Source organism: Fundulus heteroclitus, chromosome 20 (assembly GCF_011125445.2).
Source record: "Fundulus heteroclitus isolate FHET01 chromosome 20, MU-UCD_Fhet_4.1, whole genome shotgun sequence".
Lineage (NCBI taxonomy): Eukaryota > Metazoa > Chordata > Actinopteri > Cyprinodontiformes > Fundulidae > Fundulus > Fundulus heteroclitus.
Window position 1 is genome coordinate 28,921,765 of NC_046380.1, and position 14,043 is coordinate 28,935,807.

The 14,043-nt window shown below is 39.8% G+C and overlaps 2 protein-coding genes across 2 annotated transcripts; one reads left to right on the top strand and one right to left on the bottom strand.

Moving 5' to 3' along the window:
• Positions 1–2,542: 2,542 nt before the first annotated feature.
• tmem167b (transmembrane protein 167B) lies at positions 2,543–8,970 on the bottom strand. The gene is made up of 3 exons (XM_012870556.3): positions 8,814–8,970; positions 7,102–7,233; positions 2,543–4,826 (listed from the first exon to the last, which is right to left on the bottom strand). Exons 1-3 carry the CDS (start codon positions 8,821–8,823, stop codon positions 4,744–4,746), a joined length of 225 nt encoding a protein of 74 aa, XP_012726010.2. The 5' UTR covers positions 8,824–8,970; the 3' UTR covers positions 2,543–4,743.
• Positions 8,971–10,219: 1,249 nt separating this feature from the next.
• On the top strand, positions 10,220–13,566 carry LOC105931703 (protein FAM107B). Its single transcript, XM_012870487.3, has 5 exons — positions 10,220–10,385; positions 11,075–11,108; positions 11,297–11,453; positions 13,163–13,307; positions 13,414–13,566. The coding sequence occupies exons 1-5, from the start codon at positions 10,362–10,364 to the stop codon at positions 13,510–13,512; spliced, it is 459 nt and encodes a 152-aa protein (XP_012725941.2). The 5' UTR covers positions 10,220–10,361; the 3' UTR covers positions 13,513–13,566.
• The last annotated feature ends 477 nt before the right edge of the window (positions 13,567–14,043 follow it).

Consider the following 14,043-nt stretch of genomic DNA (forward strand, 5'->3'; position numbering starts at 1 on the left):
CCAAAACTATTTAAATTGAAGTCAAACTGGATGAAAAATGTACATGCACTTACATATTTTGCAGTTATATATTAATCTAATATACACACAATTTATACACACATAAAATTCTCTCTCTTTCTTCCTATATATATATATATATGTGCTATATACACAGACACCGATCTACAGACAACAGCACTGATCTACATAGGAGCAAAACTATATACAGACAAGTGAGAGCAGAGGTGCTCATAACAGCATTTAAAAATTATATATTACAAACCGCAATCTGGGGGGAAATAAATACATTACAAAATCATAGCAAAAACTGTATAATATCCCCCCCACCACAAATCATGTCTATCCAGTAATTTAGGACCATTTTTTGTTGTTTTTGGTGTTTAATGTACTTTTCTCTACTTCCATCCCTGCTACCCATTAGCACATATTGTGTTTATGCCAGAAAAACTGTTACTGTAAAGCAGGCGGATTATCTATTATAAAATCTTACTTATGGAAGGTAATTCCCCAGGATCTGGTTTCTAGTAGGCCTATCCTTTTATTTGCGCACCCATAAGCGGAGTAAAAGTCGGGCTTCCTGGGACGTAGCTCTGGAAGTTTGCTTACTTTCAATACAAAATCGAAATTATATATTAAGTTAGACAATAATTTAATTCAATCAATTGGTCCCATGTAGCCCCTAAAGGGGTGACGTTTCAGTCAGTTGATTTATCTGGAAATCGGGTGAGAATTCACCGGATTCAGAGTGTCTGAAAACATAAAGTACATTTTTCTGAATTGACTTGTATTCTCTCTGAGCGCAGCTTGGTCTGACCTAAGATGGCAGCTCTGTCGGCACGCCTCTCACCCGAGGACGCGGCGTCTACGTATTCATGTCTGTGCTGTCAATAGTTAAAAATGTCTTTACCTAAATGACATCTGACAATAATAAAAAAAAAAATAATAATCTGACGCCCGGACGAGACAGACTTTAGATTACAGATCACGCCTAGAACTAAACCTAGTTACTAAATGGTTGAAATTAGGGATATTGAGCAATTTTAAAGTCACCCCACACTGCCTTGCAAATGGAATATTTCTTGAGGTTTTGACGTTACAGCCATAAACTTTGTAGTCTGTTGTGATTATATGTGATCGAACAACCCAATAACCATTATTATTATTAGTGTTGTTGTTGCAGCAGCTCCTCTTGAAGGGAATCCCAGTCAAGGTGGTTACACAAGTCACACGACTCAAACGCATCCTCAGGAAAGTTAAAAGGCAAGTTTAAGTTTAAAGGAGAATCTTAAAATCATAGAAGAAGTGTCTCAAGAATTTTGAAATTTTTAAGCCTATTCCACAAGAGTGGAGAAAAAAGGCGGTCTTGCCAAATTCTGTTTGAACTCTAGGATCACTGAACTATATTTCTTAAGTGGCCCTGGTATTATAAGTACTAATATAATATGACAGATGAAATCTAGGTGTATTGCCCAGCAAAGGTCTTGCAATAAACAACAAAATGATTTAAAGAGGTCTATCCACAAAGAGGTCTATCCACAATGCTCAACCAAGATGCAATAGTGGGTCATCATAACCTACATTTGTTACAAAGTGCACTGCATGCTGCATTACCAGTCCGGTCTTTGCAGAATAGCTCAAGCTCGGTCAGATCGGAGGGAGCGCATTTATGAACAGCAGTTTTTTAAGCCTTACCACAGACTCTCAACTGGATCTTGGTCTGGATGTTGACTGGGCCATTTTATACACTTGGATATACTTTGATATAAACCCGTGGTTGGAATTGCTCTTAGACACATGTTTAGTATATATTTCTTGTTATTTAATTGGCATGGTAAGACTGTATGAGTAAATTATCTGTTATGCAGAGGTAATAAGCACAAATAATCCCCAAAATCAGTTGTTCATGCACAAATCAATGCATTTTGCCAACTGATTTAGAAGGGGTGTGCAACCATTAGCAGCTTTTACTAACAATGCTTTTCTTTGCAGTTTGCATCTTCAAAAACTGTTGCATGTTCATTCAAGGAGACAATGTGGTAGTGTACGTTAAAGAGTTGAGATACCAATAGTTGCACATGTACATAAACTCTTTATATGCAAGGTAGCCATATTGAATTTGTAAGTTGAGACCGGTGAGAAATCTCTGGCATAACTTGAAATTAGAGTCACTTATGTTGATTGTTCCAACTAGCAGGGCTTAACGGGGCCCTGCAAATCCTCATGCAGCATGGTCCGTGACTAAACATTGCCCTGATCACAGATTCTTCCACATGTGCTATGGCACCCTGCAGCCACTCCTGAATTACCCTTTCTCCACCTCACATTGGCCCTGCTTGTCAGTGTCACTAACGAACATCTGTACTTTGACTCCAATTAGGTTTGCAAGGCACTTTATCTGTACCTGATCATTACTTGAAGCTATACCTGTGTCAGCAATTTTCCTTCATTTAAATTATCTCATTAATGCAGTTTTAATTTCTCATGAACAAATAACAATCTTTCTTTTTCCACAATCAGCTATCTTAAAACAACAGTGGGAAACATGAAGACACATTTATGTTTTATTATGTTTCACGGTTCTTGAAACCTGAGGCATAGGTCAAGTTTTTCAAACACCAGAAACAACAGCCGTATACAAATTTTAATCAAAACAGTATTGAACCTCTCCAAAACAGTTTATTTTATAAGTACAAATAACGACCTACGAGTAAAGTCCAAAGAACAGCAAGTGGCTAAAATGGCATGAGCGCCACACCAATTTGGCTTTGCTTTTACTTCTTCATGAAAGTCGAACACAGCTACTCAAACATGAGCTTCATCTGCATTTGTGGCTTTTCTATGGCAGTTTGCAAATTTGGTATATTTGTGGTAGATGCTAAACTGATCTGAAGCCCAGTTATGACACTGAAACATGTTTAGTATACATTTGTGGTACCTTGCACCAGTATTCACGCCACCATTTCAATGCATCATAGTGGGATTGCATGTGATAACAGAGTAGCTCCTTGTTAAGTGAAAGGAAAAAAATAGTTTTCAGATTATTTTTATTTTTTTACAAATAAAAATCTGAATTGTGCGGCACACATTTTCAGCCCCCTTCACTCTAAAATACCCCTAAATAAAAATCCAGTACCACAAAGTGTCCTTAGCAGTCACCTAACTGGTAAAGTGAATCTTGCTGTGTCTGAATTATATTTAATTTCTGTATAAAAGCAGGTGTTCTGTGAAGACCTGCGAGACTCGTTCGAGAGAGAAGAATCAGCTTCGCGATGACTGAGGGGCACATGTGACAGGTCAGGGAGAACGTTCTGGAGCAGGGTTAGGTCATAAAACATTACTTCCAAGCTTTGGACACCCGGCAGAGCGCCATTCAATCCATCTACCCATTACATGAAAATGGAATGCCACGAGTGAAAACCTATCAAGACATGGTTGTCCACCTGCAGCGAGGCCACTGATAACTGTGGAGGAGATGCAGGGATTAACAGCTCAGGTGGGGTTATCTTTGTAACCAGTATTCGATGTGCACTCCACCAAACTGGGCTTTATGGAAGTGGAAAGACGTAAGAAGTTCTGTTTGCAGTTTGCTACAAGCCGTGTAGGGGACAAAAAGGTGCTCTGGTCAGAAAAGATTAAAAAAATAACTAATTAACAACAGGAATAATGCTATTTGTCTCCAAAACGAACGCTTCACGTCACTCTGGATCCACCATTCCTACACAGAACCGTGGTGGTGGCGGCATCGTGCTAAGGGAATTTTTCTCCATTTGGAAGAATGATCTTGTCTAGGTGTGTGTGTGCAAGATCTCTCAACGTCTTGACTGAGCTTGAGTAATCTTGCAAAATTCAAACTGGTAGAAACACAGAAAAAAAGAAGTTGTGTGCGGCAAAAAGCGACTTAACTCAGGGGGTCTGAATTCAAATGCACACCATTTTCTTTTTTTAATTTTGAAAAGCATGCATTCTTTTCCTTCCACTTCACAAATATGCACTACTCTGTTTCAGTACATCACATACAACTCCGGAAAAGCACAACGACGGCCGTGGTCGTAACAAGACAAAACGTGAAAAGGTTCCAGATGATCGGACGAACATAAATCTGTACTTCAAACCAGAAACGTGTTTAGGAGACGTCAAATAGCTCGAGTAGGAAAATGTACAAGATTAGAAGCTATTTTCTTTAAAATAGTGTGGACAAGAGTATGTTTATATATTAGCTTTGTTTATCTTTCCCCTCCACCAGTGAGCAATACAGACAACAACATATCAGGGAGCAGGTGGAATTACTCATTTGATTTCTATTGTTTTGTTTGTTTTTAATAGGTACATTTAAATTGTACACAGGAAAATGTATGATGAACATTTCCCCCTTCAATCTTGCGTGTCCGCCAAGACAACAATAATCCTGTAAGTGTGTAAATTAGGACAGCGAACAATATAACCGGACAATAGAATTAAATCAAGCGAACCAGCAGGCTCTCTCAGTTGTAGCATCTGTAGACTCACAACATGCCCCCCCCCCCACCATGTCTGTGGCGCACACGTATTCAGGGAGAAGTTATATGCCAAGTCACCAGCAGGGGGCAGCCCGGGCTTAATCTTTACAAGGGCCCCCAGACCCAGCGTGGGTTTCATCTGTCACTTAGAGGAGACCTCCATGGCGAGGATTAACACAGGACCGGGGAAACGAGTCCGTTCCCCGCCTGCAGCCATCCAGTCCTTCCAGTCCAGGGGTGACTATCATTTCAGGAAGACGACGTAAAAGGCCATGGTCAAGCAGGAGATCGCCACGGCGATGTGGAGCCTCGTCCCGATTATTGCAGCTGAGAATAAGATATCACATGAAGAGGATTACAGGTCAGCGACACACAGATACAGCAGAGTGAAAGAAAGGCACAACAACGTAGCGGACTTGAGTCCTATTAACCCAAACTGATGCATTCTCAGTCCAGAGGGGGGTGGTAACAGGAATCATTTGCTTAGATTTTAAATGATTAAGGTTGTTGCTGGTTTTAAAGTAGAGTAAAAAAAATACAGCTGACAGCAGTTCTTTACATACACAGTATAAAAAAAAAAATGGCATTTACTTTCCTGACTAGGACATTAAATCAGACTGCACTTTTCCCGTTTTGGGCCAGTTAGGTCTTATCTAAATTATTTCTAAAAAATTTATTTTTTCAAAAATTTTATTAATTTGTTCAAATTCTGAAGTTTACAGACACTAAGAGTAAAACGCTTTAAACAATCATGGAAAGCCCTGACGATGACGGCATGGCTTTGTACACATCTGAAAGGTAAATTCACAGCGTTTGACTAAAACGGACGGACAGCTATGGATGTATTTGAAGGCAACGCCTCAACGCCCTGCCGTCTTGTGTGACATCATGGCAAAACCGAACCATAACAGGCAAGATAGCCGACAGAACTGTGGACGAGTCTGGTTCCTCCTTGGGTAGGAGCTGCCAGACGCCTTAAAGCAGCACGATGATCTGTTCAGTTACAGGCAGGAATAAACACCATGGAAAGTTCTAGTTCTAGTTCTATGTTCAGAACAAAATCAAAAGACTTTGTGGAAAGTATTTTAATTCTCTTATGTCATTCTCTACATTGGAACAAGTCATGTACCAAACTGGGATGAAAAGCCACTCAGTGAGGAAAAACGCCTTACCCAAAAAGTAAACAGGCTATCTTGTGCTGGTAAACTGTGAATCTCAAAGTCACACCAACACAAACCCACCACTGAGGGTTGCTCCCGCCTCCTTGTTTTTCGGCATTATTATTGGACCTATAATGCCTGATCCTGTTTTTTTTTTGGAGTCCTGTTCATCCGGGGAATAAAGAGATGGACTCGCTGTTGCCTACCTGGCCTTTAGATGAAAACCTTGCCTCCTTAGCTCACTAGTTCCTCTCTAACCGCTGCTCTCCAAACCCTCTTTACATTCCCAACAGCTGAAGGATAATTTTGTGCTAAAGAAAAATTAATTTAGGATTATTTAGCCGATAAAGACTACTCTGAATCTCCCTGGTTTCTCCACCTATTCTCCCATTTTTTCAGCATTTAAACCAGGCACAGTGGATGTAAACTTTAGGCGCCGGTTAAATAAGGGCATTGCTCCTATTAAGGATTTATATATTAGTAATCACTTTGCCTCCTTCATGCAACTCCAATCAAAACTTGGTCTCCTTATTAGCCACTTTTTCAGATACTTGCAAGTTTGGATTTTGTCAGACAGCACTTCCCCCGCTTTCAAACCCTACCTGAGCAGCACAGTGTTTAAGAGCTTATAATAAAGCCCCCTACCACTAAACACTTAATTTCACATGTTATTAATCTATCCAGCTCGGCCACGCCTTCTGACCATATAAAAGAGGCCCGGACCTCTGACATATTAGTTGAGGTTTCAGATGAGATGTGGGATCAGAGCGTGTCGACAATCAAAACCTGGTCCATCAATTCTAGACTGAAACTTATTCAATTCAACTTGCCCATTGGCTTTACTTTTCTTAAACCAAACTTAAATTATTACCCTGTGTTGGGGCAGGAAAATAATGGGACTCTGGGTCATTTGTTCTGTTCAGGTCCTATACTTATGGCCTTCAGGTGCAAGATTTTTCATTTTTTTAGTAATGTTTATAGCAGACATCTGACTCCTGTTAACCATTTGATCATTTTGGGCAGCTCTAAATTTTCTCTTACTCTTCCCACTTCTCTCCAGCAGCCTCTTATGTTTGGTTTGGTGGTCACAAAGCAGGTCATTCTGAGGGAACGGAAACCCTCTACCCCTCCTTGCTTCAAAACAATTGTTTAATGATATGATCTCTTGTATTTATCTTGAAGATAAATACAAGAGATCTTGAGATTCGATCCTCTTCGCCTGCCAGTCATCACAAGTTCCTTGATTTGTGGGGTCTTTTTAACGGGCACATACAAAGTAATGGGCTAAAATGTCTTGGATTTGTTTTTGTTTTCTTCTTTTTTGTCTGTTCCCACAAATGTCTATAAAGCTTTAAAAGCTAACAAATAATACGTTTTTTTTTAATAACTGCGATAGTTTGATGAGTTATTACACTGTTAATGTCATTTACTCCTTTGTTTACCTTTGTAGAAGACGCCCCACACGCCTTTCTTCTCGGACAGCAGCCAGCCGTTGAGCCGAGGCACCTTTTTGAGGTACGCACAGGTGCAGATGAAGAGCAGCCCAAACACAAGGATGCCGTCAAAGGAGTACACTGCAGAACGGGACAAAGACGACACCATGAGCCGTCACTCAAACATGAACTTGGCCAAGGATTTCATTTTTTTTTTTTTTTAATACAATAAAAACAAGGTAACTTCTTTAAAACTTTAACATTGCACTGATGTAACACTGCGGACAATTTTACATATTTAGCTTTCTTCCATTTTTACTTGACCGCGAGGCGAGCCATTTGAACTCTGGGACCTTGATTTTCAAATGGAATACAACGTTTATTTCATCTGAAGAAGTAACTTTGGACAGTAATCCAATCTCTTTTCTCCTTAGTCCAGGTAACTCGGCTCTCACATCGCTGACTCAGGAGTTCCTAAACAGAAGGGAGGTTGCAGTGGCAGCTCACATCCCGGATAAGTGTGTGTGTGTGTGTGTGTGTGTGTGGGGGGGGGGGGGTGACTCTTAAATGTACAGACTCCAGCTGTAGTCCACGTCTTGTGAACCCCCCCCAAAAAAAAGAAATCTCATTAATGGGCTATGTGTCACAATCCAGTTATCCCTGTTGCTCCACTAAAGTTGCTGTTCGGACACGCATGGATACAGCAATCTGTCAACAGCCAGCTTCCTTAGCAATGACCTCTCATGGCTTGACCTCCTTGTGGAAGGTGTCAATAGCTGAACAACTTTTAAGTCAGCAGTCTTCACCCTGATTGTGCAGGCCATATTGTTCCTTTATTTCAAATGTTAAAAAAAAAAAATGTAAATCATATTCCACGTAAATTCTCCAGCGAACAGACTTTCCTTGTTTCCCCTGACCGTAAGCCATAACCATGAAAATTTCCAGAACTAAAAATGTGAACTACATGGATGTGTCTTATGAATCAATTTGCACAACTTTTTGAATGTATTACAGAACGAGCTAGTTCTTGGATAATATTCTAACTTATCAAGACGTGTATGAATATGAGCAGACTGCTGGTTTAAGTGTTCTCTTTCGTGTGAATGTTTATGGCAATATGTTCATAACAAATCTTCTGACATGTCAAGGGGACATTTAAGGTCTACTGCTGACCAGATACCAACCATAGGGAAAGAAGTCATTCTAAAGACTACCTTCAGCAGTCTTTATAGGGTTATACACCCAAAATATTGTCTACCTGGATATCCTGTGAATCGTCTCGACTGTTCCCTTATTAAGGGTTCATTAAAAGTCATTACACGTCATTACGCCGGACGCCCTTCCCGACGCAACCGGGACTCGAACCCGGGTCCCCCCATGTCAAAGACGCAAACTTAGCCCTCTATCCCCGTTTGTTAAATATCAGCCTAACCAACCAATGCTAGTTATCGGACTGCTCTGTAGCCCCAACAGCATATATTGTAAGTTTTAAAGTAAACACAGGAAGCTGGACGGTCCACCTGTAACGCTTAAAACCCATCAGATGAAGCCTTATCAGAAAGAATGGTTAGTTTATGTCGGTTTTCATCCCAGACAGAAAGCAGCTGCCGGGGCCACGTCTACAGCCCAGCTAGCCAGCTTCACTAGCTCTGCTTCACAACTAACCCAACTTAAAACTGTCCTCCGGCCGGTAACCTTGTCGGATAAAGCAGCACACCTACCATTGGTCATAGTTGCAGCTTGGTCTCTGGCGACGTTATGTGACTTTTTCCTTCTTGATGATTAACAAACCATCCTGTAGTTTAGAGAAGAGATATTCTGTATCGCATCCTGCTTACTCGGCTGACATTTCCGTTTCCCTGACTCGCAGTCTTCCTTTACGTTGTACGTTTGTTGTCGCCCCTCGGACAGTACTGCCACCTAAAGGTGTGTGTTTGTACTGCCACACACAGCGCAGGCTTTTACAGGAAACCCTCCGTTTCATCTAATGCACCCAACATTCCCTTTCACAACAATGCTATCCTATAATTAAAGCACAAGCTATAAGTAGTTATGTGAGATGCTTGAGCATGTGCAAAAATGCTTTATTTTAATTTGCTGAACATTTAATTTTTAGATTAGATTAGATTAGATTAGATTCAACTTTATTGTCATTACACAGGTACAGGTACAAGGCAACGAAATGCAGTTTAGGTCTAACCAGAAGTGCAATAGCAGGTGGATATTACTGTGAATAGAGTTTTACAGATATGTACAGTAGCAAAATATACAAATTTTTATTATAACAGAGTTTACTATGAGTATATGTACAGGTGGCTATTACTATAGGCAGAATTGTGAGCATGATATACTGGTAGCTATTACAATAAAATGAATAATTAGGGGTTGGACAGCAGCTATTTAAATTCAAGTGCAGTGGAAGGTAATTGCATATTACAGTTAAAGTACAGTATTGCAAATGTATATGTAAACAATTGTGAATAAACAGTCAGCAGTGCAAATCAATCAATATACAGTCATGATGAGTAGTGCAAGATGCATGTAAACAGTTGTTACAATAGGAACTGATTTTATATAAGGGATCAATAATAAATTGAATAAAGTAAACATGATTTTAATTGAAGAACAGCAGATTAAGTGCAAACGTTTGTTTGTTTGTTATGTTTGTTTAATTTTTTATAACCAATGGATGGTACTGTGAATTGATTTGATTCATTAATTACTCATGATAATGCGTATTAGATTTTAGTTAATTTTGTATTCATTCAATCGCTTGTTTGGTTATGACCTATTTACATACACGAGACTTTTTAAAATGTATTTATACTGAAGTGTAATGTTAGTATTATTGTTTAATGGAAGTAATGTTTTTGCTAAAGGTTTCGTTTTTTTTCTCAGTACAATAAACAGAAAACCCTATCTACCTGTAAGGTCGACTTAAAGTGACAGTGGAGTATTAATGGCCTTCAAATAAATGGATCCACAAAGCAGATGCTTATTTGTGCAAAGGCTTTGGTGTTATCCTCGTCATCATGTTTCATTATCCTAAACCTTGCGTACGTTGCTGCCACACCAGCTCAAAAACAACAGAAGTTTCTCCTCTAATCATAATGGGAGTAGAGCAAAAGGTCATAAGGCACTTAACAAGATTTGACAGGATGGCAGAGCTGCTCTGATCCACCTCCCAGTTGCTGGAGCTCACCGTGTGCATATAGCAGAGGAAGCTTCTCCTGCATCATCTGTTTCTGCAGAGCCACTTTTCCAACGCAATGCATCTCTATCAAAACGTGCCGGTAAGATTGTTTTATTATATTCACTGTGCTGCTATTTGATAGAGAAATTGGTATGAGGAAGTAAAAAGGAAAATGTAAAAAAAAAAAAAGTTGTGTTACTATGCAAACTTCTAGAGGCAAAGGATCAGCCTCCGTTTCTTTTTCACATTCCTTCTATTGTAGATCTTGAACAATGACTAAATAAAACATTTTTAACGGTTAACAAAAGTTTAGTGGACATTCACTATAGAAAAAAAACGTTATAAAATCAGCCAACCCAGTGCTAAAGTTTATTTTTTTGTTGCCTTATTTCATTGCCAAAAAATATTACGATTTCATAATTATCGCAACTGGTCTTAGCTAATTTCTTTTTACATACTTTAGAAAGGGAGGTATTGCTTCATATTCTGTTGTTCAGATATGCATAAAATGACGAAAAATATAATCAAATATCCCTAAACCTGACGTCTAATAAGCTCACAAAAGATTGGATTTCTTTAGAGTCAAGATGTTATATTACATGTCTTTTTTATGTATCGTTATTGCCTTATTTTATGTGCAAAATAAAACAAATGCCTAATTTAATGGTTTGCATGCTTGATTGAAGGAATGATTGTCTGCATAGATTTGCATGATTTTACCCCAATAGTTTCCAATGTGAGGATGATGATAACTCATGGATTTTCTTTTTTTTCTCCTAATTTTTTCAGGTGGTTCATAAAACTGGTCTCAGAAACCAAAGAAGTAAGTTTCACTGTCTGTATTTGCTCTATAAATTGAAGAAATGCCTCACTAGTTTATATATTCTGCACTCCAACACTAGAAAACAAGCCCCTCAGTTAATGGTCCACATTCTCTGTCACGCTGAGCGTTTTAAGCTCAGCCGCAACACAGACGCTGACGCACACTGACGTTGAATTTATCCGTATCAGACAGAGCGCAGTGCTGGATAAGCCCGCCTCGCCAGGTGATTGAAAATCAACAACAGCAGGAAGAGCACCTCATCAAACCACAAAAGCTGATAAATCCCATCCTGGCCTCCAGCCAACGGAGAACTCTTCATCAGGAGCTGATTTTCTGCCACAAACAGTGAGCAAACATCTTTCTGAAAACAACCAGGTCATTTCAGCTGCAGCTGCCTTCTGTATTATCACCAAAAAACAATAAAAAAATACTAATTCCACAAGAAAGCAGTGATCACAGTAAAAGATGAGGGATTTGGACTCTACAATGATTTTTAGAATGATTTTTGCGGTTTCAAATAAAAGTTCAGTGTTTTAGGTTATTTGTGGGACTGCTTTTAAGACCAGGCTGCTGTAAATCAGGTAGCAGAGATAGTTCTGCATTTTGTCTTTCCCCCTGTTTGAGTCACTGAATCCTCTTAGGCTTTCCCGGTCCAGCTGTCGCGGAGCTGTGGCCGCAGATAAGCACAATGTCCAGGTGGTATTTGACCGAGTTAATGGTCCAACACCCATCTGAACATCCCTGCTTATCTGATCCCCAGGGTCAAGCATTTTCTCTCCTGTTGCACTTTTTCTACATCGAGGAAATCACTGCTTGGGTTGGAGAGGACTCTGCATGATTTCTGTGGTTTGATCACCGGCAGTGTGGATTTTTTAAAACTTGAGCATCTAAAGCACCCTTAACATTTTTTTACAGCCCCTGGTAAAGATGTTTGAAAATAAATTAATCTTTTATTGACGTTACATGAACTAACATTAACTTTTTTTTCTTTGAAAATTGTTTAGTGCCACATTTATCGGCATTCCCGATTTCTAGAAAATAAATTCAAAGAAAGCATCCTTTTTATTCACATCTTAACTTGTTGAGTTAATCAGAGAACTTTAAATCGGTGAGGTAATTGATCTTTTTCCATCAGCTATAGATGCACCGTGACAAAGATATCTATTCCTGTATGCAACTATTCAAATTGGGAAAGACAAGGGAGCACGTCTTCCAAGGAAAGACTAAACCTAATAGTCTTTGGCACAAATTACATTGAGAATTTATTCAGTTCTATTTTTTTTCTCAATCTTTTGTGCTGCTCAAAATAATAATAAAAAAGAGCATGAAAAGTTTTGTGTGTGTTTAAATCAGAAGACTTTTTAGACTGTTAGGCCATACAGTGGTTTTAGAAGTCCTTGCATTCTTCTGCCGCCCCCTACACACCCTACTATCCGGGTCGAGGTGGCGCCCAGATGTTCTTGCTAGAATAAAAAATGTCACAGAATAATGTGCATCTCACCCCACATGGGCGCTTTTCACAAGGGCAGCAAACACCCACACCCTGATCTACCTATTTTTTTTTACCTGCAAGCAGGGGGTGCCTTCTAAATAAAAAGAACACCAACTCCCCATGGATTGGCCTGTATAAAAACAGCAGAACAGTTGTTCAAGGCGCAACTAAAAGATAAATAAGTTTTATTTTTGATGTGGTGCTGATGTGCTTCCCCCTTCCATCGCTGCCCTGGGCAGATGCCCATGTGGCTCATGTCAAGAACCGTCAACATTTTTAGGTATAACATGCAGAAATGGAGCGATAGTTAAAAAAAAAAAACAGGGCCAGGGGAGGAATCGTTTATGTTGCCACCACAAAGTGAGGATGGTGGAGTAGGTAAAAAAATAAAAAATAAAATAAATAAATAATTTTAAGAAAATGAGCTCGTATAATTACTGAAGGCACTGTGCATTGCATCCAGACTGGGTCATGCATTGCCCTGAAGGGAAAAATACCTTCGCAGCATTTCTGTCTTATTCCAGAGACCAGACCCTCTGTTTATGTTCTCTTGGATCTTCAGGGGCATGCTGCCGCGAAAGAAGCCAGAGCTGCAGCGTGTGCTCGAAAACAAAAGCAGAGAGCAGCTGAGGAGAAGGGAACTGGCCCTTCAGCCTCGCTCCGACTTAGAGGTGAAACTGCGCAGAAGGCGACAGAAGATACAACTTGTAAGCACACTGACCAATGAAAAAATACATCTTTTCTGTGATTAATTTTCTCTGGGGTTTTCAACCTATAAAAACACGCACAAAAAACGTATGCTTTGTTTTGCAGCATGAGCTGGAGGAGAGGAAATGGAGGGAAGGCTTGACCAATGTGCCCGAGTTTGTTCGTGTGAGGCAGTCTTTGAAGCACGTTCCACATTCTTCCTAACGCGCACCAGAGCAAAGAGGGCAATAAACACTCCAACTGTGACAGCGTTGCTTGTTTCCTTCAGCTGAAAAAGACTGGAGCACTGTTATTCATAGGAAACAGTGTATTCTGATAGAGAATGAATAGCCGACCAGTTGTTTTCTTTCAACTATGATTTTGCCATCAAGGTGATTCCTCTTAAAGACAACAAATCCACACGAAAACCTTTCATATGCAGCACAATGAACAGGCTTTAAGCTTTAGTTGGTTGTGTCATTAAGTAATCAGAGGAGCAATTCAGCCTTTTGCCGAAAGGTCTCTAAAAGCAACAAATGCAGAAAACACATGACAGGGTTGAACCTTCCCAGGAGCGTCTTGAGTACCGAAACTAACTCACAGCCGACAGTTCCAAGAAATCACAAAGAATCCGAGGCACTGGAGGCCTCGTCTGCCCCAGCTAGTGTTCATGACTCAATAAGAGGAGGCTAAAATGGCATCCGGGGGAGAGTTCAATGGGCAAACCACAGTTGAGCAAAAAAAACACACACAACA